The sequence below is a fragment of the Rissa tridactyla genome, chromosome W, assembly GCF_028500815.1.
Source record: "Rissa tridactyla isolate bRisTri1 chromosome W, bRisTri1.patW.cur.20221130, whole genome shotgun sequence".
Taxonomy (NCBI): Eukaryota; Metazoa; Chordata; class Aves; order Charadriiformes; family Laridae; genus Rissa; species Rissa tridactyla.
The window spans coordinates 25,425,658-25,450,384 of NC_071496.1; the positions used below are offsets into that span (position 1 = coordinate 25,425,658).

General features: G+C 43.3%; 1 protein-coding gene across 1 annotated transcript in view; it reads right to left on the reverse strand.

Moving 5' to 3' along the window:
- The window catches only part of LOC128901960 (protein Hook homolog 3-like), a 120,611-nt gene that overhangs the window by 38,459 nt on the left and 57,425 nt on the right, over positions 1–24,727 (reverse strand). Inside the window, exons 8-12 of the mRNA XM_054184165.1 lie at positions 24,252–24,335; positions 22,872–23,035; positions 13,801–13,941; positions 12,644–12,845; positions 5,667–5,777 (exon numbers count right to left, since the gene is read on the reverse strand). Coding sequence (XP_054040140.1) covers positions 5,667–5,777; positions 12,644–12,845; positions 13,801–13,941; positions 22,872–23,035; positions 24,252–24,335 — 702 coding nt within the window. The remainder of the gene's footprint in view (positions 1–5,666; positions 5,778–12,643; positions 12,846–13,800; positions 13,942–22,871; positions 23,036–24,251; positions 24,336–24,727) is intronic.

A 24,727-nucleotide genomic window follows, 5' to 3' on the forward strand; every position in this document is an offset into this window, starting at 1 on the left:
CAACTAGATCAGGTTGCTCAGAGCCTCAGCAAGCCTGGCCTTGAACGTCTCCAGGGCCTCCACCACCTCTCTGGGCAACCTGTTCCAGTGTCTCACCACCCTCATTGTAAAGAACTTCTTCCTAATGTCTAATCTAAACCTACCCTGCTCTAGCTTAAAACCACTGCCCCTTGTCCTATGGCTACATGCCCTTGCAAACAGCCCCTCCCCAGCTTTGTTGTAGGCCCCCTTCAGGTACTGGAAGGCCGCTATAAGGTCTCCCCGGAGCCTTCTCTTCTCCAGGCTGAACCACCCCAACTCTCTCAGCCTGTCCTCATAGGAGAGGTGCTCCAGCCCTCTGATCATCTTTGTGTCCCTCCTCTGGACCCGCTCCAACAGGTCCATGTCCTTCTTGTGCTGAGGGCTCCAGAGCTGGACACAGTACTCCAGGTGGGGTCTCACGAGAGCAGAGTAGAGGGGGAGAATCACCTCTCTCGATCTGCTGGCCACGGTTCTTCTGATGAAACCCAGGATGCAATTGGCCTTCTGGGCTGCGAGTGCACATTGTTGGCTCATGTCCAGCTTTTAATCCACCAGTACCCCCAAGTCCTTTTCCTCAGGGTAAATGGATAATGGTCCCAGGATAATGCCATGGGACACTGCCAAGCGGATTCCTGAAGAGGCCAAAGTCTGCTCTCCTGAAGTCCAGGGTTGTGACCTTGCTTTTTACCCTCCTCCTCTCAGGACCCTGAACTCCACCAATGTCATGGTCACTGCAGCCAAGGCTGCTTTTGACCTTCACATCCCTCATGAGTCCCTCCTTGGTTTTGAGTATGAGCACCTCTCCTCATTGTTTCCTCTATAATTGGAGTCAGGAAGTTGTCGTCAATGCACTCCAGGAACCTCCTGTATTGCTTATGCCCCGTTGTGTTGTCCCTCCAGTAGATATCGGGGTAAGTGTCAAGAGTCTTCAGAAAAGATGTAGGTGGATAAGCGAAAGAAAAAGCTATGCTTACTGTATTTACGCTAAGTTTCTGTCAAAGGCTGTCTCTCCCTAATACACCTCACTTCTGTTTCCTTTCAGGCAAAATGGCAGCTCTGTTATCAAGACTGTTGTCTTCCTCTTGTATTGTGTATCTTAGCTTTTAAGCTAATTTCCCCTTTCCAGTTTTCTCAGGGTTCTAAATTGCTTTAATCTCTCATCCTGAAACTACTTTTATTCTTCCCTTAAGCAGGAGAAAGTCTGGCCATCCTCTTATTTAGATTACAAGTGTTTTCCCTTCCATAAGTACATAAATAACTATTAATTTAAGCCACCTCTCTTCCACTTGACTGTTTAGTTAACATCTCAGAGTTAAATACTCTCTTAAGTTCTTTTAGATATTCCACACGAAGAAGGTTTAATGTTTAATATAAAATTTACTTAGTTGAAGATATTTGATGTTACATGGGATTTTGGTTTAGCAGAGTGATACAGCAATATACTGAAATCACAATACAAGCATAATATAGCAACTGCAACAGACAGTTGAATCACAATACAAATGTGATTCCCATTACTGATCTCTCTGTGCTCACCGTCACAACACTGGGTGTCCCAAGTTGCCTGGAAGGAATACGTGTGTTGAAGTTAGCTCAAGCCCGTTGCTCTTTTCATAGTTCATTTTATTAGTTGTCCATTTTTTCTACTTTATGTTCCCCACATGGTAGTCTGACTAGCTCAGGAAGCCATTACTCTCTACTAATTATCTCAGGGAAGGCTGTTTATACAACCTGATGACCCACTGGTACAGCCCTATAGCTAAAACAAAGACTACCCTCCAGTCTCCCTTGTGCCAAGATAAGTTCAGCTTTCTTTACAATAATTGTCCTTACATTCCTTACATTCCTTACAATTCCTTGCATTCTTCCCTGAGCTCAGCATTCTTGCGGTGTTAGGTTTATGGTTGGACTTGACAGTTCTTTTGGGAGGTAATGGGGAAGAAAAAAAGTGGCCATCATAGGCAAAATAACCCCAAATGTTGCAGTGTTCCAGTGAGCCTTGATTTATGTCTGAATAGACTTTTTTTTTCTATAATGTCTTCTTGAGTTTGCTGGCCTGAAACTTGAAAGGTAATTACAAATTTCAGCTTCATCTGTAGCACCTGCTCATCTTGTAGGAAAGATATGACTACTGATCTCATGTTCTGTGTGACTTTCTCAAGCTTAAATAGTAACACACCTGAATGCTCTTATTTTCAGAGTACATACAGACCATAATGATGATGGAAGAATCAGTTCAACATGTTGTCATGACAGCCATTCAGGAGGTATGTTAGAGTGTCCATAGTGTGTAGAAATTAAGCCTTTCAATATTGCAAAGAAACATATTTTATTACACTGTGATGAAAAAGAGGCACAGAGTTTGCAATTTTAGAATAAACGTTTTCCTCTTTTGAGTTAGAAAAACAAATCAAGCAATCCTTCTTCATGTCAAAAAACTTTGGTTGCATGCCCCACTTCTCTAGAAGTTTAGATCTTCTCGACTGTGGTGGGTTGACCTTGGCTAGCCTCCAGGTGCCCACCGAGCCGCTCTATCACTCCCCCTCATCAATAGGACAGGGGGAGAAAATAAGATAGGGTCAAGATAAGGACAGGGAGATCACTTACCAATTACTGTCATGGGCAAAACAGTCTCAACTTCGGGAATTTAATTTAATGTATTGCAAATTAAAAAGAGAGTAGGGTAATGAGAAATAAGAACAAATCTAAAAACACCTTCCCCCCCACCCCTCCCTTCTTCCTAGGCTCAACTTCACTCCCGACTTCTCTTCCTCCTTCCCTCTGAGCAGCGCAGGGGGATGGGCAATAGGGGGTTGCAGTCAGGTCATAACACTCTGCTGCTGCTTCCTCCTCACTCTCTTCCCCTGCTCTAGTGTGGGATCCTACCCACACGATACAGTCCTTCCCGAACTTCTCCAACGTGGGTCCTTCCCACGGGCTGCAGTTCTTCAAGAGCTCCTCCAGCATGGGTCCGTTCCACGGGGCGCAGTCCTGCAAAAATGGACTGCTCCAGCATGGGTCCCCTGTGGGGTCACAGGTCTTGCCAGAAAACCTGCTCCTGCGTGGTCTCCCCTCCACAAGCCGCAGTTTCTGCCAGGAGCCTGTTCCAGCGTGGGTTCTCCATGGGGTCACAGCTTCAGGGCACATCCACCTGCTCCAGCTCCACTGTGGACCTCCATGGGCTGCAGGGGGATAACCTGCATCGCCATGGTCTTCACCACAGGGGAATCTCTGCTTTGGTGCCTGGAGCACCTCCTCCCCCTCCTTCTTCACTGACCTTGGTGTCTGCAGAGTTGTTTCACATATTCTCACTCCTCTCCCTCAGCTGCTGTTGCACATCATTTTTTACCCCTCCACTACCCCTCTTGAGGAATTTGTAGGCCGCGATGAGTTAAGAACCTTTTCCTAAACTTTTCCTAATGTCCAATCTGAACTTCCCCTGATGCAGCTTCAAACCATTTCCTCCTGTCCTGTCACTGGTCATCAGAGAGAGGAGATCAGCACCTCCCCCTCCACTGGCCCCTTTGAGGTAGTTGTAGACTGGGATGAGGTCACCCCTCAGCCTTCTCTTCTCCAAGCTGAACAAACCAAGTGACCTCAGCCACTCCCCGTAAGTCTTGCCCTCGAGACCTTTCACCATCTTGGTCGCCCCCCTCTGGACACACTCTAATAGTTTGATGTCCTTCTTATATTGAGGCGCCTAAACCTGCACACAGTACTTGAGGTGGGGCCATACCAGTGCAGTGTAGAGTGGGACGATCACCACCAGATCTCTTTCCACGGGGCTGCTCTCCAGCCTCTCGTCCCCCAGTTTGTACATATAACCAGGATTATCCCTTCCCAGGTAGAGAATCTGGCACTTGCTCTTGTTAAATTTCATATGGTTGGTGATTGCCAAGCTCTCCAGTCTATCCAGATCTCTCTGTAAGGCCTCTCTACCCTCGAGGGAGTCCACAGCTCCTCCTAGTTTAGTATCATCAGCAAAATTACTTAATGTACATTTGACTCCTGCTTCCAGATCGTTTATAAAAACATTGAAGAGCACTGGCCCTAAAATTCAGCCCTGGGGAACCCCACTGGTGACTGATCACCAGCGTGATGTAAGCCCATTTACTATAACTCTTTTCCTTCCTAGTCCTTCACTGGTAATCAAATTGCTTCTGAATGTGAGCAAGGAATGACGAATTACATGTTGAACAGTAGAGCAATTTCACTATTTCTGTTACATCTCAAAAAGATGTCACTAAAGAGATGTACTTGAGCCTTAGGGCTCTGCTACCTGTTATTTCTTTTACTCATGCTGCATTCTAACAGTCTTGGATCCTATTGGATGACTATGGAATCATTTCAAGGACTAAAATTGCAGAGCGAGAGTTCTTAAAATTAGGATTTTAAAAATAAATCCCCAAACTTCCTGCTAGATCAGCTTCTTTTTTTTTCTTTTAAGTCAGTGCTGTCAGGAACAGGCAAGTGCCAGATTTCCTGCATGAGTTTTGGGATATTTTTCCTATTTTACTTCTGGTTTCTGTTTATGGGTTTTTTTCAGGGAGCAAAAACTTTTATTTTTGAGTTATTTGTAACATATCTGTAATATATATATATTTAAAATTTCTTATGGTACTGCTTTCAACCTTAACTTCACCTTAAATGGTGTCAAGGTTACTTGGCTATCCATTCCAAGGAGATGATGTTTTGTATATATTGCGTCTGTGAGCAGAATATAACTGAGAATTTTCAGCTCAAGTGCTACCTAAGTGCAAGACCTGGAAATTTATTAAAAGATTAGACAGGAAATAGAATATCTTCAGGAAGTGTCTACAAAGATTCTGCTTGAAGGAAAGACAGACTTACACTTCAAATAAGCCTGAGCAATTGCTAACTGAAAGAGTTGGCCATGTTTCATGTGGTACTTTAAAGTGCCAATATACAGACTCCCCCCAAAATGTCCACAAACAGAAACCAGCTGTCAAAGAAACTAGAGTATGCCAGAGAAACATGGAGGATCGTTCTTGGCAAGAGAGTGCAAGAGCAACCAACCTCAGTCTGTTGGTGGCTTAGAGAGGAATATAATAAACTGGTATCTGCATATACATGATGATACCAGAAACTAAATCAGTGATTAGTGATCACAAGAGAAAGGGAAAATCACAATAGAGGACACATCCTTCTACAAGATTCCTAAACCTCTTGCTAGAGAGGCCTTGATTTCACAGAGAGAAACATACAGATGCTACCTCAAGGAACATTACTTTGGAAAAAAACCACACTTCTGAGTTTAGTTCTAGGAAGATACTGCAAAAAACCTACTTTAAATAGTTTTTCACAATACATTACAATTATCTTTGGCATTTATTATCCTTTTCATGGTGAATGGTCAAGAAACAACTTCAGACACTATATGTGGGGGCTTTTCCTCTTGAAAATCTGTTGCATATATTTTAATACAGTCCCTTTATCCCATAGAATATAAACACTAAGTTTAAAAATGTATTTGTACACAAACATTAGAAAATTTTAAGTGGAAAATAAAACTTATGAATTCAAAAAGCTCACCATAAAAGCATTTTTGATAACCATAGCTCTGTGTAATAAAGGAAAAATGGTTGCTTTCATTGCTACTAGAAAAATAATATAATGAAACTTACATCTTTTTCTTTTTGGAGGTTGTCTAATTTTTCTTTCAGCCGTTTGGATTCATAATCTAGTTTATCAGCTTTCTTGGATTCTTCAAATAATCTGTTTTGTAATTCCACTGCCTGTGAGAGCAAGAAGCAGTAATTTGTCTGCAGTTATTAACATTAAAACATATGAAAGAAAGTAGTTAATGACCATTTTGCCATGAGGCAAATAAGTGAAATATTTACCTACAGGACAGTCTAAAATTCTTTTTCATGATTTGTTATATGTTTCAGTATAACCAAAAGAATTCAAATACTAGGCCTCACCACAAATAAAAGAAAGAAAAAAAATATATAAAGTATCTTTTTGTAATTATATACAAGTGAAATTTACAGGAGAAGCTGTATAATCCTATGAACTGTAATCCTGTAAAATCCTGTAAAGCTGTAGAATCCTATGAATTTAGGAATAGTAGAATAATCCCCCTACTTTCAGAGAAGCCAAGGAAAAGAAAAAGCTCTCACAAAACCTTTTGTCATCTCTTTTTCTACAAACCTCACTCAGAAGTCAGGTACCAGTTCATGCAATTAGGTAAATTTTCTTGTGCTTAGACATTTGTTATTGATTATTAATACACAAACATGAAAATTCAGCTGCAGGCTCATTATCAGTTTTCTTTATTTCAAGGGGCAATATGTTTTTAACAAAATCTCATAGATATTTTTCAAGCTGTAAGTCAGTAAAGACCTTTTAAAACTAAAAAAGGAGAAGAATAAAGCTTAGCAGAAAAGATCAGTGAGCACAAGACAACTCAGCAAAGTTCTCAGCCTTTACTAGTATAGACTAAGTCCCAGAATGTTAATAACATACCACAGAGTGTGAAAGCAGTAAACAGAGAAAAGACTGACTGGCAAACACATAAACTGAATGAAGACTCAGATGAAGATATATAATTAATACTTAAAGCAGGACACAGAGTTAGGACTCCTGGAAACTAATTTGTTTGCGTCAGATAGGGTTCACCTTTCTGAAAGGGGGAATAGGGTCTTTGTTCACGAGCTAGTGGGGCTAGTGGGGTTCTTTTTAGAGAGATTCCAATGTACAAACCAGAGCTCACACAAAGAAAAAAAGTTAACTCAGCTTTATTGTGAAGCCTTGCTAAGCAGTTCCCAAATGTCCCAAAAGTTACTTCAGAGAGTCTTACCAACCCCATAGACCATAGTAGCACCGCTGAGCAGCAGGATAACGAGGAGCTACATCAGTACGGCAGAGGGAGGCAGGCACAGCGTGTTCAGGGCGTCTCCTGTATCTTCAAAGTGCGCTCATGTCTCTCTCCCCCTCTCTGACCCGAGACAGCCCCCTTATATCCTGCACCGGACTGAGTGGAAAAGTACAGGCTAGAGTCGCTGCACGCGTGGCCAGCGCATGCAGCGAGCCCCACCAGACTCGTGCTCCGGCTTTGCTAACAGCAGCTGTCTGATACGTGACTACATTGTTGTACTCCCTTTTTGTTATCTTCTTCTTCGAAGGTCAGGTTCTCATGGATACGCACATAGTTTTTGCAGCAACAGTACTGAGGTCCTTTTTTCCTTGGCACGTATACTGGGTTTGGTTCAACTAGTAATTTTCCGTCATGTCTCACTCAGACCATCCTCTATTATCCCTTACACAGGCTCATTGACAGAGCTTTAAACTAGGCTTGAAGGGGGAGGGGAACAATATCAGGCTTGCCTGTGACGAGCAGTGGGATGACACTCTGTCATGGTTTGGGCTGGGCTGGGCACTAAAACTAACGACAGATGCTCTCTAACTTCTCTCCCAAGTGAGAGGAGAATGAGAGAGAGAGAGAGACTTATGAGTTTAAAAGAAACTAAACTACTTTAATGAAATATTAATAATAAAATAATAAAAATTAATAATAATAATATTTTTATATAAATAAAATAATAGTAATATTAAAAAGAAAATAACAAAATATATACAAAACTGTACTGAGCTCCCACAATGATGATCACATCACTGGCAGGCACTGGGAAAGTCCCAGACTGGACTCGGCGATGGACAGAAGCTGAACTCAGGAACTGGATTCAGGAACGCATGGATTGGGATCAAAGGCAGATGAACAGAGTCCTCCTTGGACGCTGGCCATTGAAGAAAGAGGGCTGACCCCTTTGATCCCTCAGCTTTTATACTGAGCATGGGGCAGATGGGATGAAATACCCTGTTGGTCAGTTTTGGCTTGCCCTGTCCACTCATCCCTGCAGGTGGGACCCCTCTACACTCTTTTGCTTCCGACCTTCCAACGGGGCATATAATGAAGTTAGCTGACCTTGGTTGTTATAGCAATAAGTATAAGCAGGAGCCTCTCTGCATACCATTCCTTGGTATGAATTATAAACAAGGCCTTATCACTCTGAAAGCGGACTACTGTCTGAAAAATACACCGTTCATTTCGGAGAATGCAGTTAGTAAGAAGAGGCTTAGCTGAAAAGTAAAATTACTGAAAAGAAAATAGGTTATGTTTTACCTCAAACCAGGACACGTGCCAAGGTTAGAGGGATGGGGTGCTCGCGAGGGCCCGCAGCCTGTTGCTCTGAGACGTGCGGGCTACACTGAAGAACACTTGAAGTCTTACAGAGATGAGCCAGGGGCTTCTGAGGTCATAGGAGCCAAGAGGGAAACACCAGTGAAATACCTCAAGGGAATTAAGAGGTGTTCCTCTAAGAAGGTGACACAGCTGACAGCCCAGCTGAAGTGCCTCTACACCAATGCACTCAGCATGGGCAACAAACAGGAGGTGTTGGAAGCCACCATGCTGCTAGAAAGCTACAACCTAGTTGCCATTACTGAAACTTGGTGGGACGAATCCCATGACTGGAGTGCAGCTATCGATGGCCACAGGCTGTTCAGAAGGGACAGGCGAGGAAGCAGGGGCAGAGGCATTGCCCTCTATGTCAAGAAATGGCTAGAGTGTGAAGAGCTGTCTCTGAAGAATAGCCATGAGCAGGTTGAAAGCCTATGGGTAAGAATCAGAGACTGAGGCAACAAAGGGAACCTTGTGGTTGGTGTCTACTACAGGCCGCCCCATCAAGGGGAGCCTATTGACAAAGTCTTCTTACTCCAGCTACAGGAGGCATTGCGCTCACAGGCTCTCGTCCTGCTGGGGGACTTCAACCACCCCGACATCTGCTGGAAAAGTAGCACGGCGAGCTGTAGGCAATCCAGGAGACTCCTGGAGTGCATTGAGGATAACTTCTTAAGCCAGGTAATAGACATTTTTGCTTTACATTGTAAAGCATTACAAGAGGGGATGTGATACTGGACCTGATGGTCACCAACGCAAGCGAGCTACTCGGAGACGTCAAGACTGAAGGCAGACCAGGCTGCAGCAATCATGTACTGGTGGAGTTCTCAGTCCTGAGGAATATGGGTCAGGCAGAGAGTAAAGTCAGGACCCTGAATTTTAGAAAAGCAGACTTCCAGCTCTTCAAGGAGTTAGTCAATAGGATCTCCCCTGGGAAACTGCCCTCAGGGACAAGGCAGCAGAACAGAGCTGGCACATCTTTAAGGACACTTTCCACACAGTGCAAGAGCTCTCAATCCCCAGGTATAAGAAATTAGGAAAGGAGGGCAAGAGACAGGCATGGATGAGTCGAGACCTACTGTTCAAACTAAAGGGCGAGAAGGAAATGCACAGGCAGTGGAAGCAGGGACAGGTATCCTGGGAAGAGTACAGGGACACTGCCCGGTTGTGTAGGGATGGGGTCAGGAAGGCCAAGGCGCATCTGGAGCTGAACTTGGCAATGGATACAAAGAATAATAAGAAGGGCTTCTAGAGGTATGTCAGCCAGAAAAGGAAGATCAAAGAAACCCCCTGATGACCAAGACTGGCAAACTGGTAACAACAGACAAGGAGAAGGCTGAGGTATTAAACAAATTTTTTGCCTCAGTCTTCACTGGCAATCTCTCTTCCCACACTTCTCGAGTGGATGGACTGCAAGGCAAGGACTGGGGAGCAAAGTCCTTCCCACTGTAAGAGAAGATCAAGTTCGTGAACACCTGAAGAACCTCAACATACACAAGTCTATGGGACCCAACAAGATCCCAAGGGAACTGGCTGATGTAGTGGCCAAGCCACTCTCCATGATATTTGAAAAGTCATGGCAGTCAGGTGAAGTCCCTGGCAACTGGAAAAAGGGAAACATTGCATCCATTTTTAAAAAGGGTAGAAAGGAGGACCCTGGGAACTACCGCCCTGTCAGCCTCACCTCTGTGCCTGGGAAGATCATGGAACAGATCCTCCTAGAAGCTATGCTAAGGCACATGGAGGACAGGGAGGTGATTCGAGACAGCCAGCATGGCTTCACCAGGCGCAAGTCCTGTCTGACCAACCTAGTGGCCTTCTATGATGGAGTGACTGCATCAGTGGACAAGGGAAGAGCTACGGATGTCATCTACCTGAACTTCTGTAAGGCCTTTGATGCAGTCCCCCACAACGTCCTTCTCTCTAAACTGGAGAGGTATGGATTTGATGGGTGGACTGTTCAGTGGATGAGGAATTGGCTGGATGGTTGCATCCAGAGGGTAGTGGCCAACGGCTAAATGTCCACATGGCAAGGGGTAACAAGTGGTGTCCCTCAGGGGTCTGTATTGGGACCAGTACTGTTCAATATCTTCATCAATGACAGAGACAGTAGGATCGAGTGCACCCTCAGCAAGTTTGCAGACGACACCAAGCTGAGTGGTGCGGTTGATGTGCCTGAGGGGATGGGATGCCATCCAGAGGGACCTGGAAAAGCTTAAGAAGTGGGCCTGTGTGAACCTCATGAAATTCAACAAGGCCAAGTGAAAGGTCCTGCACCTGGGTCAGGGCAACCCCCAGTATCAATACAGGCTAGGGGATGAAGGGATTGAGAACGACTTGGGGGTACTGGTGGATGAAAAGCTGGACATGAGCCAACAATGTGCACTCACAGATGAGAAGGCTGACCGTATCCTGGGCTGCATCAAAAGAACCATGGCCAGCAGATCGAGAGAGGTGATTCTCCCCCTCTACTCTGCTCTGATGAGACCCCACCTGGAGTACTGTGTCCAGCTCTGGAGTCCTCAGCACAAGAAGGACATGGACCTGTTGGAGCGGGTCCAAAAGAGGGCCACAAAGATGATCAGAGGGATGAAGCACCTCTCCTATGAGGACAGGCTGAGAGAGGTGGGGTTGTTCAGCTTGGAGAAGAGGAGGCTCAGGGGAGACCTTATAGCAGCCTTCCAGTACTTAAAGGGGGCCTACAGGAAAGACGAGAACAAATGTTTTAGCAGGGCTTCTTGCGATAGGACAAGGGGTAATGGTTTTAAACTGAAAGAGGGAGATTTAGACTAGATATAAGAAAGAAATTTTTTATGATGAGGGTGGTGAACGGGTTGCCCAGAGAGGTGGTAGATGCCCTGGAAACATTCAAGGTCAGGCTGAACGGGGCTCTGAGCAACCTGGTCTAGTTGAAGATGTCCCTGCTCATTGCAGGGGGGTTGGACTAGATGACCTTTAAAGGTCCCTTCCAACCCAACACATTCTATGATTCTATTACTCTATGATTCTACAATTTCATATTTATACTTTCTTCATTCATGTTTTGGTCTCAAAGCTGTATTCAAGAGGAGCCCAGCTTTATAGACATTGAAGACAAACAGACTGTGTGTTTGTTCTGAGACAGTGTGGTTAAAGAAACTCAGGTCTACCAGATTAGAGGCCTGGGCTTATTCCAGTCTCAGCCAGCAGTAAAGTTCTGTACAACACATCAGCTCCTCAGTTGTATAATCTCATCCACAAAATGTTGGGAATGAGGGAGAAGAGATATTCTTTGCAGATGCACAGCTTAGACATAAAGAACAAAGTTTCCCCTTTCAAAATCTGCATCATCATTGGAATAAGCATGGTCAGATGCAAACATCAGGGATAACGCAAGTGTTATTCAGAGGAATTATTCCTTTTATGAGCAAATGAGATATTAATGGTGTGTGAAAGAGTGTCTCCTCCTATATTTCCTTTTCCCTTTGATTGTATGTTACTTCAGCCTTTTTCTTATCCAAGTTCTGTTTTTTTTTCTGGGGGAATCAATTGGACTGTAATAACAATCAGCCCAGGGAGGTGCAAGCTAATTGCCCTACTTATCAAGATGGCTAAATGCAGGGAAACAGCTTTCAAGTTTGAGGGATGCACATCACTCCAGGCCTTGCAATGCTCTTGGTGCCTGTTTTTGTATCTTTTTAAATTTTGTTGTGGATTGACACCTGTAGTATGACCTTTCAAGGTTAAGGGAAGTCAGAATAAAGACAAGGCACTGTACACATAAATCAAGCTCAAGCTGGCCCTGAAAAAAGGATCTCAGACTGATGGCAGATTAATGTACTGTAGATGCAAAAAGGAGATATGCACGCATCCTCCACCTTTATAGAAACAGTCACATTCCTCTGAGTGGAAAAGGAAAATAAACAGATGCTCTCCACTCCTGAGGGCTCTGGTGATACACAAGGTACTTTTCTTGATGCATATATACAACAAGGATGATATAGAGGAAGGAGGATGTATACTTTCTAGACAGAGATGGACAAATTCAGGTTAGAAACTTAAAGAAAAAAATCTTACTTAACCACTAGAATAGATTACCAAGGCTATGGTGGATTCCCCACTGTTGGAAATTTTCAAGTGAAGAGTAGATGCTTTTCTGAGAAAGAAGCTCTAATTCTAGCCCCACTACTGAACTTGAATTAGGAATAATTTGATAAACCTGTTACTTTTTGAGAGGTAAGACTGTTCATTGACAAAAGTAACACAACCTTGACATAATAACCAATAAGCAATGTAGGGAGGGAGGAAGAAAGAAGTATTTACAAAAGAACCAAACACAAGGAGCTGTTTTTGTTTGGTTTTTACTTTGAGGTATAAGCCATGTTGCAAAGAAGAAATGTTGAGAAATTCATAGAATTATTGCACTGATAATGTTCTCACCTGTCTCTTGTATGTCTCCAGCTGGCTACGTGCTGCATTGGCTTTCCTTAGTTCTTCCTCCAGGCTCACAGTGTTTTGCATGTACACCGTATTCTTCTCTTCTAATAGTTTCACTTGCCGCCGCAAATCACCCAGGTCTTCCAGTTTCTTTTTGTATGACTCTACCTGGCTTTCTAACTTGGCCACTTTATCAGAAGAATGCCTGGGAAGACAAGAGATTGAACATTTGTATCAAATCTGTACTTGGAAGACTAAAAATCAATGTAGAAAACATACCCAGACACCAAGGGAGCACAAGAACACAAACATCCTCACACGCTACTAAATGTCTTGGTTTTCAAGTTGTCTGCTCCCCCCGCCATTAGTTAACACAAAGTGCTGTTATCAGAAGTGTTTTTGAATGACATAGTTCTTCCTAAAATTTCCTTATCTGCTTCCAATGTTAATAAAAAAAAAATTAACATTCCTACAATTTCAACCTATTTCCTTCCAACTCCAAATTAATCCTCAGAAGCCACTGCTTTACCAGAGTAAAAATAATATTTTCCGTCCTTCACTTTTTTTTTTTTAAGATAACCAGGGATAAATGTGTTCTGAAAAAGGAAATGGCAAATTTATGCTAACAGCTATTATATTCATTTCCCAAGCAGTCATACAAGATTACCAGAATAGTTTTGGAGTCTGAATCCTTTTTAACAAAAATGCAAGACAGGGCTCAGTTTATAATACATTCAAACAGAGTTTTCTCAATATTGGATCATTATTTTAAATTGTAACCAACTCCTAAATAATTCACAGCTTGACTGAAAACAAACAACATTAGGAAAATATCCTCCAATTTGAAAGTTTTCACAAAAATTTCAAACACCCAAAACCTGTAAGCTAACAATAACAAATGAATCCCCACGGCCATACTCAACAGTATGAAACTAGACTGAATTCAGCTGAACTGAACTTTTTGGTACTTAGTAATCTGATGTCAGACTGCTTGACACATAAGTTAGAACCATCAATTTGATAGCCACAGTGGCTTTTACTTAATTGCTTAAGAAGTGTTTTAATGAAGACTAATTTTAATTATATGAATTTTACTGTGAATTAAAACTATTTATATATTCTAAAAAAGAATAACCCAAAGCTAATGGAACGTAGCTTACCTGAGTACATCTATTTCATCCTTCAAAGACTGAGCCTCTTCTGCTAACGTACTAAGCTCTTCAGTCTGTTGTCTCAGTTCTGCAGTTTCCTTTTCTAGTTCTTCACAACGTATGCGATAGTCATCTTTGGCAGCTTCTAACCTATGCAATTGAAGTAAAACAAGACAACATGGTTGAGAGCCTCTGGGTAAGGATTAGGGGAAAAAGCTAATAAAGTGGATGTTGTTGTGGGAGTCTACTATAGACCACCCAGCCAGGCCCATGACACCAATGTATTATTCTATAAGGAATTAAGGGAAAACTCTAGATCAGTTGCCCTTGTTCTTATGGGTGACTTCAACTTCCCAGATGTTAACTGGGACTATCAGACAGTGGACACAAACAGGTCCAGGAAATTCCTGAAGCAAGGTAACTTTTTGATACAAGTACTAAGAGAGACGACTAGGAAAGGTGCCCTCCTAGATCTGTTGTTTGTAAATAGAGATGGTCTCATGGGTGACGTGATGATTGGTGGCTCTCTTGACCACAGTGATCATGAAATGATTGAGTTTAAAATCTTTGGTGATACGAGAAAAACTGTCAGTAGAGCTACTACCCTGGATTTTGGGAGAGCAGAGTTTAGGCTGCTGAAGGAACTAGTTAGTAAGGTCCCCTGGGAGTCTGCATTTGAGGGTATCGGGGTCCATAAATGCTGGTCACTTTTTAAGAGCCATCTTTTAAAAGCGCAGGAACTCCAATGTATTGGAAGTCAAGTAAGTGGGGCAGAAGGACAGCTTGGATGAGCAGGGGTCTCCTTCTGGAACTTAGAAGGAAAAGCAAAGTGTATGGACTTTGAAAGCAAGGTCAGACTACACAGAAGGACTACAAAGATGCTGTTCACCACTGTGGGGAGAAAATTCGTACAGTCAAAGCTCAACTGGAGTTGAAGCTGGCCAGTACTGTGGTGGATAACAAAAAAGGCTTTCTTAAGTATGCTAACAGCAAAAGGAGGACTGAAGAAAATATTGGTCCATTACTTGATGAAGTTGGTCACCTCAGAAATAGGGACACAGACAAAGCAGAGATGTTTAATGCCGCCTTCGCCTCTAACACTGATGATGGGCCCTGGAACCTCTGGAGCCCTGGGCTGGAGGACCGTGACTTGGGCAGTGAAGCTCCCAGGTGACTTTGAACTTGTATGGGATTTGCTGCTGCAACTGAATGCACATAAGTCTATGGGGCCTGATGGGATTCATCCCAGGGTACTGAAAGAGCTGGCTGATGTTATTGCGAGATCTCTCTCAGTTATTTATCGATGGTCTTGGGAATCTGGAGAGTTCCCAGTCAACTGGAAGCTAACAAATGTTATTCCAATTTCCAAGAAGGGCAAGAAATAAGACCCTGGTAATTACAGGCCTGTCAGTCTCACTTCAGTGCCTGGTAAAATTATGGAGAAGATTATTCTGGGAGTTATTGAAAAATACTTGAAAGACAATGCGGTCATCGGTCAGAGCAAACATGGGTTCATGAATGGAAAGTCATGCCTTACTAACTTAATATCCTTTTATGAAAAGGTTACCTGCCTAGTGAACAGTGGATGTGGGGGATTTTTTAATTATTTTAGCAAAGCTTTTGATACTGTCTCTCACAGTATCCTTCTGGACAAAATGTCCAGCATACAGCTAGACATGTACACAACACGATGGGTGAACAATTGGCTGACAGCTTGGGCTCAAAGAGTTATAGTAAATGGGGTTACATCAGGCTGGCGGCCAGTCACCAGTGGGGTTCCCCAGGGCTGAATTTTAGGGCCAATGCTCTTTAATGCTTTTATAAATGATCTGGTTGCAGGAGTCGAATGTACATTAAGTAAGTTTGCTGATGATACTAAATTAGGAGGAGTTGTTGATTGCCTTGAGGGTAGAGAGGCCTTACAGAGAGATCTTCATAGATTAGAGTGCTGGGCAATCATCAACCATATGAAATTTAACAAGGACAAATGCCAGATTCTCTACCTGAGACAGTGTAATCCTGGATGTATGTATAGATTGGAGAACAAGAGGCTGGAATGCAGCCCTGCAGAATGGAATCTGGGGGTTTTGGTTGATGGCAAGCTCAATATGAATCAACAATGTGCCTTGGTGGATGAAAGAGCCAACTGTATCTTGGGGTGCATTAAGCACGGTATAGCTAACTAGTTGAAAGAAGTGATTGTCCCACTATACTCAGCATTGGTGCAGCCTCACCTTGAATACTGTGTGAAGTTTTGGGCTCCACAATATCATAAGGATTTAAAAATATTACAATGCATCCAAAGGAGGGCACCAAAGATGGTTGTAAGGACTAGAGGGCATGACTTATGAGGAGCAGCTGAGGATACTAGGTTTGTTCAGCTTAGAGTAGAAGAGACTGAGGGGTGATATCATTGCTGTCTACAACTTCCTTGTGAGGGGGAGTGGAGAGGGAGGTGCTGATCTCTTCTCTGGTGTCCAGTGATAGGACATGAGGGAATGGCATTAAGCTGCATCAGGGGAAGTTCAGATTAGATATTAGGAAAAAGTTCTTCACTGAGACGGTGGTCAAGCACTGGAACAAGCTCTCCAGGAAAGTGATCATGGCCCCAAGCCTGTCGGTGTTCAAGAAGCATTTGGACATCGCTGATAGATATATGGTTTAATGTTTAGGTTGCCCTGGGTGGAGTCAGGAGTTGGACTCGATGATCCTCATGGGTCCCTTCTAATTTAGGATATTCTATGATTCTCACCTTAAGCCATTATTACCTTTCTTTATGATCATCATCCTCTCTAGAAACACCAGAAACAAAGCCTTCTGATGCACAGTGAACAGGAAACAACAGTCCAATGCACAAAACCACACAGAATAGAGTTTTGCTCTCAAATGCCTCACTTATTCAAAAACATAGAAGCAGATCACTTTTCTGATGCTTCCAATTCAATTACAATGTTTCTACTTTGAAATATCACAAGGAAATAAGTGTGTCAATTGTGCTGGAAAGAAAAAATTCTGAGATTTATCTATGATACCATTGGAAGTTCTTGCAGAAGTTTTCACACACACCCCCTTTTGGGGCACAGAAAGTTTGAACATGAAAACTTTATCCTAGGCTTTATCCCAGGATTTTGTTCAGCTGTCCAACTCCCTTATACTGTCATCAATGTTGGCAGCCAGACTTGATCTTCAGATGTTCCGAATGCTGTGGCTCTCAATTTTTATTTTTAGATGCTATGCCTGTTCAGTGTCTCTGAAGAACCAAGTATTTTGACTATCATGTGAAGAGCATAGAACAAAGTCTCTGGTATGACAAACTCTCATCAATACATATAAGAAAAGTTGCATGAAGTTGGCAGCGAGTGAAGGGAATAATCAAGAGAAACTGACAAAACATGGTGAATGAGTGGAGAAGACAACTTGGTAGCACAGAGTGCAAAGTGCCATTGTGAATTTGATCCAAAATTAAAATAAAAAAAAAAAAGATACCCATAAAAGGGGATGCAGTCAAGAAAGAGGTATAGCAGCAGTTAATTCAAGGAGTCCAGTTAATTCAAGCAGTTAATTGAAGGAGAATGGAGACGAAATGGCCAATGGGAGCCTTAAGCCAAAAATTACAAAGGTTTCAATGATAGACTAGAACAGTCAAAGGACACAGAAGGCTGAGAAAACAGCTGCTGCACCACACTACATATCAACAAAGCTGTACCAAGTAGACCTGTTTGGTCTACTAGAGCTGGAAGAATAAAAAGACAGACAAGTTGTCATTAGAAATCACACAGGGAGAATACAGAGAAAGGAGATAAAGGAGCACTGAAAGACAGAGATCCAGTGGACAGATGAGAAAGGTTTCAAAAAGTCTCCAAAACCTTGATGTAAAGAGCATAGAGGAAGGTGGAATGACCACCGTTACAGGCAGTGCAGAAATTGAAGCGGGGGGGGGGGGGAGAGAAAAAACCTGTTTAGTACAAACAGGAAGTGACAATCAGATTGTGGTAGGAATTGTTCCAGATAATTAAGAAAAATATCCTAAGATGAGTTATAAGGGCAATTTAGGGAAACATGAATTTACTATTTCTTTACAGTGTAGCTATATAGAGACAAGGAAAAAGTGCATTACTTGGAGTGAAAGATGGAGAAGCACAGACTGTTTTTCAAGAAACAAAAGGGAGGGGGTCATATGTGAACACAAAGTGAGAAGAACTAAGAGAGAGGAAGTAAGCTTGGCAAGAGAAAGTAGAAGGATGGGAAAACACATACATAAAAGGTTACAGGAAAGTTGACATCAGAATTACAGAAGGATGTAGGAAAAGAGGGCAGAAAGAGGAAAAAACAAAAGTGTAGGGAGAAGTATTGGGTGCACATGGCAAGGTTTTGGTAGCATCTGGGGGGGTCAGGGGTGGTCTCTGTGAGAAGAGGTAAGGGGCTGCCCTGTGCAAGACAAAGCTGGTTGCAGCCAGCTCCACCAACAGACCCACCACAGGCCAAAGCTGAGCCAATTAGAGAAGCTGGTGATGCCTTTGTGAAAATGTATTTAAGAAAGGGACCTTGACAGGCTTGAGAAGCGGGCCTGTGGGAACCTCATGAAGTTCAAGAAGGCCAAGTGCAAGGTCCTGCACCTGGGTCGGGGCAATCCCATGCACAAATACAGGCTGGGCAGAGAATGGCTTGAGAGCAGCCCTGAGGAGAAGGACTTTGGGGGGCTGCTGGATGAGAAGCTCAACACGAACCGGCAATGTGCACTCACAGCCCAGAAAGCCAACCGCATCCTGGGCTGCATAAAAAGAAGCGTAGTCAGCAGGTCGAGGGAGGTGATTCTGCCCCTCTACTCTGCTCCGGTGAGACCCCACTTGGAGTACTGCATCCAGCTCTGGGGCCCCCAACATAAGAAGGACATGGACCTGTTGGAGAGGGTCCAGAAGAGGGCCACAAAGATGATCAGAGGGCTGGAGCACCTCTCCTATGAGGACAGGCTGATAGAGTTGGGGTTGTTCAGCATGGAGAAGAGAAGGCTCCAGGGAGACCTTATAGCGGCCTTCCAGTACTTAAAGGGGGCCTACAGAAAAGGTGGAGAGGGACTCTTTATGAGGGAGCATAGCGATAGGATGAGGGGTAATGGTTTTAAACTGAAAAAGGGGAGATTTAGATTAGATACTAGGAAGATATTCTTTACTGTGAGAGTGGTGAGACACTAGAACAGGTTGCCCAGAGGAGCTGTGGATGCCCCTTCCCTGGACACATTCAAGGCCAGGTTGGATGGGGCTTTGAGTAACCTGGTGTAGTAGAAGGTGTCCCTGACCATGGCAGGGGGGTTGGAACTAGATGATCTTTAAGGTCCCTTCCAACCCAAACCATTCTATTATTCTATGAAAGGGCAAAATGCCACAGAGGCAGAGAGGAGTGAGGGGGAAAGTGTGAGAAACAACAGTGTGAACACCAAGGTAAGAGAAGAAGGAGGAGGATGTGCTCCAGGCACCAGAGCAGATATTCCCCTGTAACCCGTGGAAGAGACCATGGTAGAGCAGATATCCACACTGCAGCCCTTGGAGGGCCCTATGCTGGAAGCAGGTGGGTATTTACTGAAGGAACTGCAGCCTGTGGAGAGCCCATACTGGAGTAGTTTCTCCTGACAAGAACTGTGGCCTGTGGAGAACCCACACTGGAGCAGTTCATGAAGGACTGCAGCCCATAGGAAGGACCCACAGTGGAGCAGGGGAAGAGTATGAGGAGGAAGGAGCGGCAGATAGGAACTGTTATGGACTGACCACAACCCCCCGTTCCCCATCCCCCTTGCACCACTCAGAGTGTTGGGGGAGGTAATAGGAGTCAGGAATGAAGGAATGAAGTTGAGTCTGGGAAAAAGTGGGTGTGGAGGGAAGGTATTTTAATTTTTGGTTTTGTTTCTCACCATCCAAATCTATTTTAATTGGCAACATGAAATTAATTTTCCCCAAGTCGCATCTATTTTGCTCATGATGGTAAGTGATAAGTGATCTCCCTTTATCTTGATCCACGAGCTTTTTCATCTTATGTTCTCCACTTGTCCTGTTGAAGAAAGGGAGTGAGAAAGCGGCTGGGTGGGCATCTGACAGCTGGCCAAGGTTGACCCACCACAGGAGACATTCTAATTTCAATCAAAGGAGAGGGAAATTAGAGGAACAAGAATGAGAAGGTGAGGGTGAAAGGGACCCACTTCTCTCAGCATCAGCGTTGACTTATGCAGGCTGAAAGTGATGGTGACTAGGGAGTTAAATGTGGAAAAATACTTCCATGTGTTAGAGAAAATACAGAGGGGGAGTAAAGGTCACTCGAGTATTAAGTGATGGAAAGAGTGGCCACCACCTCCAGCAGCTCCAGCCCAGGATTTCCTCCTGCCTGGCCACTGTAGCTCAGTTGGGTGTGCTGGAGGACATGGGGCCTCTGTCCAGGCTGAGGGACTAAGCTGCTGCTTTCCCATTTGCAGGTTTAACCAGTAGTGAAGCTGAGCATGTATCCCAGAGACACGCACCAAAACACAGAACACTGACACAGCCAGCTACACAAACTGCCGCAGACAAGGCATTGCCTTCAACAGCACTTTTATATATAGAGAGAGTACTCTCATAAACCATAACTATAGGCAGCCAAGCCCCCTTCTTCCTCTTTGGCTGGAAGGTCACTATTGAAGGCACATGCACAACATTCTAGATTCACAAGCACATGCACATTCATGGACCCTCCACCCGCCTGATACCTCTGCCAAAACCCAGGGTCTCCTATTTGCCAGCTAGTCCACCTTGAAGTTTGCTAGTGAATACACACACGTACTCCCACACACATCAGGTTTGGGGAAGATACAGACACTCAGCCCCTCCCCAGCAGCTGGCACCAGGCACGTGGGCTATGACCTACAGTCCCATTCCATCTGCCTGCACCGAACCCCTCACCCGCCTCACTCACACCGATCATAGAATCATAGAATCATTTAGGTTGGAAAAGACCCTTGGGATCATCGAGTCCAACCATCAACTCCACTCTATAAAGGTCTTCCCTACACCATATCCCTTAACACCACATCTAAACAACTCTTAAACACATCCAGGGATGGTGACTCCACCACCTCCCTGGGCAGCCTATTCCAGTGTCTAACCACTCTTTCTGTGAAGAATTTTTTCCTAATGTCCAGCCTAAACCTACCCTGCTGCAGCTTGAAGCCATTCCCTCTTGTTCTATCGCTAATTACCTGTGAGAAGAGACCAGCACCAACCTCTCTACAATGGCCTTTCAAGCAGTTGTAGAGAGTGATGAGGTCTCCCCTCAGCCTCCTCTTCCTCAAACTAAACAGTCCCAGCTCCTTCAGTCGCTCCTCATAAGATTTATTCTGCAGGCCCTTCACCAGCTTCGTTGCCCTCCTCTGCACTCGTTCCAGCACCTCAATATCCCTCCCAGTAGCTGGTTTTTGGGACACACATCGTTCCAGCCCCAGTGGCTGGTGACCCCTACCTGCTCCAGTAACTGGCACTGAGACTCCCACTTGCTCCAGTTGCTGGCACCATTGACCAGGGGCACCACACCCCCGGTCTGACTGCAGTAGCTGGTTGCAAATCCACCCATGCTTGTCTCCCCAGTAGCTGGCACCTAGTCTTTGCAGTCCTCACACACATGCATACACATACCCACAATTGCACTGGTCCCTTCCAGTAGCTGTTTTTTTGGGACACACATTGTTCCCACCCCAGTGGATGACGGGTGAGACCCCCACCTGCTACAGTAGCTGGCACCGAGACTCCCACTCTCTCCAGTTGCTGACACCATTGACCGGGGCACCTACACCCTTGGTCTGACTCAAGTAGCTGGCACCAAATCCACTTGTGCTGGTCCCCCCAGTAGCTCACACTCCAAACACAAAGTCTGTAGATCCAGAGAGCTATGGCCCCTCCAACTACTGACTCTAGAACCCTCACTCGCTCCAGTAACTGACACCACAGGCCGTGGGGTGCCTACAGTCCCAGTCTGACTTCAGTTGCTGGCCCCAAATCCACTCTCACCAGTCTCACCAATAGCTGGCAGTTAGTCCTTGCAGCACACATACACACGGGATAGAGAGTGAGATTACATAGAGAGATTGTTAAGAAAAGATTTACTAAGAAGATAGAACAGACTGCAGTGATCAGGCACAGGGCGTACTGACCAGCCCCATTTTATACCCCTTTCTATCTAACTCCCTCTTTGTTCCTTCCCCCGCACGTTCCTTCATCGATTTAAATAGTTCTATTGATTCCTTCACCCCTCCCAGTCCAGCGTCCAGGATCTCCCCTGGTTTACAGTCTTATCAATTGCAAAGCCCTGGTTGGTCTTCCTGGAAGTGGCACCTGTAATTTCTTGATAGCACATCAATTAGTATGACTGGTGTGCTTTGCTTCTTGTCATTGTCTCCACGTTTGTTTTGTCAGGTCTGTGTAGCTGTATGTTTGGGGTTTTTGTCTTCTCCTTTTCTTATCATCCCAATTTAGGAGCTTCTCGATCAGATAACTTTGCTAGAACAAGCATCTCGCACACCCTTATCATTTGGTGTGACTGACCAGGTTTGGTTCTCGTCGCTGCCTCGCTTATCATTTCTCGGTTAGTTTTGTGTCTCTGTATGTTCTTGCTTATGGTTTCCTCCTTTTCTTATTATCCCTTTTTTGCAGTGAAAAGGTCCTCAACCAGATAACCTTAAAGGAGCAGACACTCTTCTTCCATGTACCTTAATGACTGTATTTATCATTCAAATAGCAAATAATTTATTTTCAAAATTATAAAAGGAAATACTTTGCTATTAAAAATACTGTGTGTAGTATACTCCATATCAAACTTTCAGCTAGTAAATGCTACAACGTCCAGGAGAGGGGAAAGGGAGTGGATGGAGCATTTCAGTATTTTTAAAAAAAAAATCCACATTTTTCAAAGTCTGAGCTTATAAACAGGTAGATCATAACAGAAACTTCGCTAATATGGTTTTTATGTCACCCATTGTAATAATTTAGCATAAATTCCAGGAGAACCAAAAGCATACAAATCATACTGGTTGCCAACTACAGTTTATCCACATGTGGCTTTTTTACCTGAATGTTTCCTCTTGGAGGTGCTCTAATTGGGTCTGCAGCTGCAAGTGCCTACGACCTGCAGGGCTGTTGGGATCTTCTGTAGAATCAGATTGATTCAAACGTTCCATCAGAATCTGGTTCTCAGCAAGTAAAATGCTCTTCTCCTCTTGAAGTGCTGCAACCTGTTGTAATAAAAGAACAGACTGGAATAACGGAGCTGTCAACTATAAAGAGCAATTTTTTGGTGCACACAGCAAAACATTAACAAAACTCATAATTGGAAACATCAAAGTTCACAAAACTGTATTTCAAAGGAACACATTGTAACTTTAATACTTTTACATTTGATATGTGATGTAACCAAACCAATGTACATAGGGACAGGATTTACCATTAAGAAAACAGCGCATTTACCTTTATTTCTCAGAAATATCTAAAGAAAAATATCTTAGTTATCAAATAAGATTATGCCACTGTATTAAAGTCTGCCTACTTTTCAAGCACCACCAACCCCCCCACACACCCTAGCACCCCATAGTAAGGTTTTTAAACTTGTTTTCCAAAGGAAACAATGTTTATACAATCACACAGAATATTCAAGTCTCTCATGGTCATGCCTCTCCAAGAAATTTTTTAATCCAATGACCAATTGCAAACGGACTTGAAACAAGAACAGAGGTACCAAAGATGATTAAATTTCTGCCAGCTTTGTGAAAACAGGCAGTGGGGCAGAGAAGCCAAAGTGCTGTGACAAAAGAACATCTGAAGCATAAGCTCATATTAGACACTATACAATCAAAATGCAGGTAGGAGGGGAAAAGAAAGAATATACATATCCCAAGAGAAAGGAAAGTTTTGATCAGAATTTGCATCCTACACAACAAAATCAACCAACCGTTAAACACAAATCAATGAGGCACAAGGTTTCATTAATTCTGGTCATTACTGCTTGGCTAAAAGTCAAATTATACGCCAAAATAGGAATTGATTGAAATGGCTCTACTGGGTTCCAGGTTTAGTCTGTTGATGCCTTTCAGATCAGATATGCTCAGTTTACAGTAAAACTTAGTTTATGCTTAGTTTATGCATATGCACATACTTTTTATTGAAATCATTATATCAGCAAAACTCTTCCTAGGATTTCTGTAGCTCGTGAGTTGAGCAATGCAGCTCATTTCTTGCTTGAATGCAAAAAAGCTTTGTCAGTACCGATCACCTTAATGCTGACATAATTGAATCAATACAAGTGGCATGCACTTTTTCCTCTGCTAACATGGGTAAAGAAATACAGCAATTGAGGATTTTCTTTTAAATTTAAAAGGTAGATTTCTACAATAATCCCTTTCTTCAGCTGTCCAAGAATTAACATACGTTTTTCTTGATTTGAAGATGACCTACCTGCATATCTAACTCATGACATCTCTGGGCAATTTCTTCTTTTGTTGCTAGGGCTTCATTTAATTCTTCTGTAGTTTTCTTCAGCTATCATAAACAACAATAATTTTTAGTTTCATAATCATATATCTCTATAAATGATATAGCAAAATTATGAATTATATGATTGTAAAATCTTGTTTTACATTTATGTAATATTGAAGTTTGGGGAAAAAAGAAAAGCAATTCTACTTCCACAATGAAACAAAGTAGCAACTGTAATCATTGTTTAATTTGTCTAACAAAGGTAAATATAGCTGAAGGTAATATTTGGTCTTGAAACAAAACATTGAAGTTATCACATTTATTCTGTAAACTGAGCCCCCCCAAACCAAACAGCTTAGCTCTGAAGAATCTATTGTCTCTGTAGACTGAAAAGAAAAGCATCAACCACCACTTTTCTTTATGTATGCAAAGAATACACGATTTCAGTTTTTTAT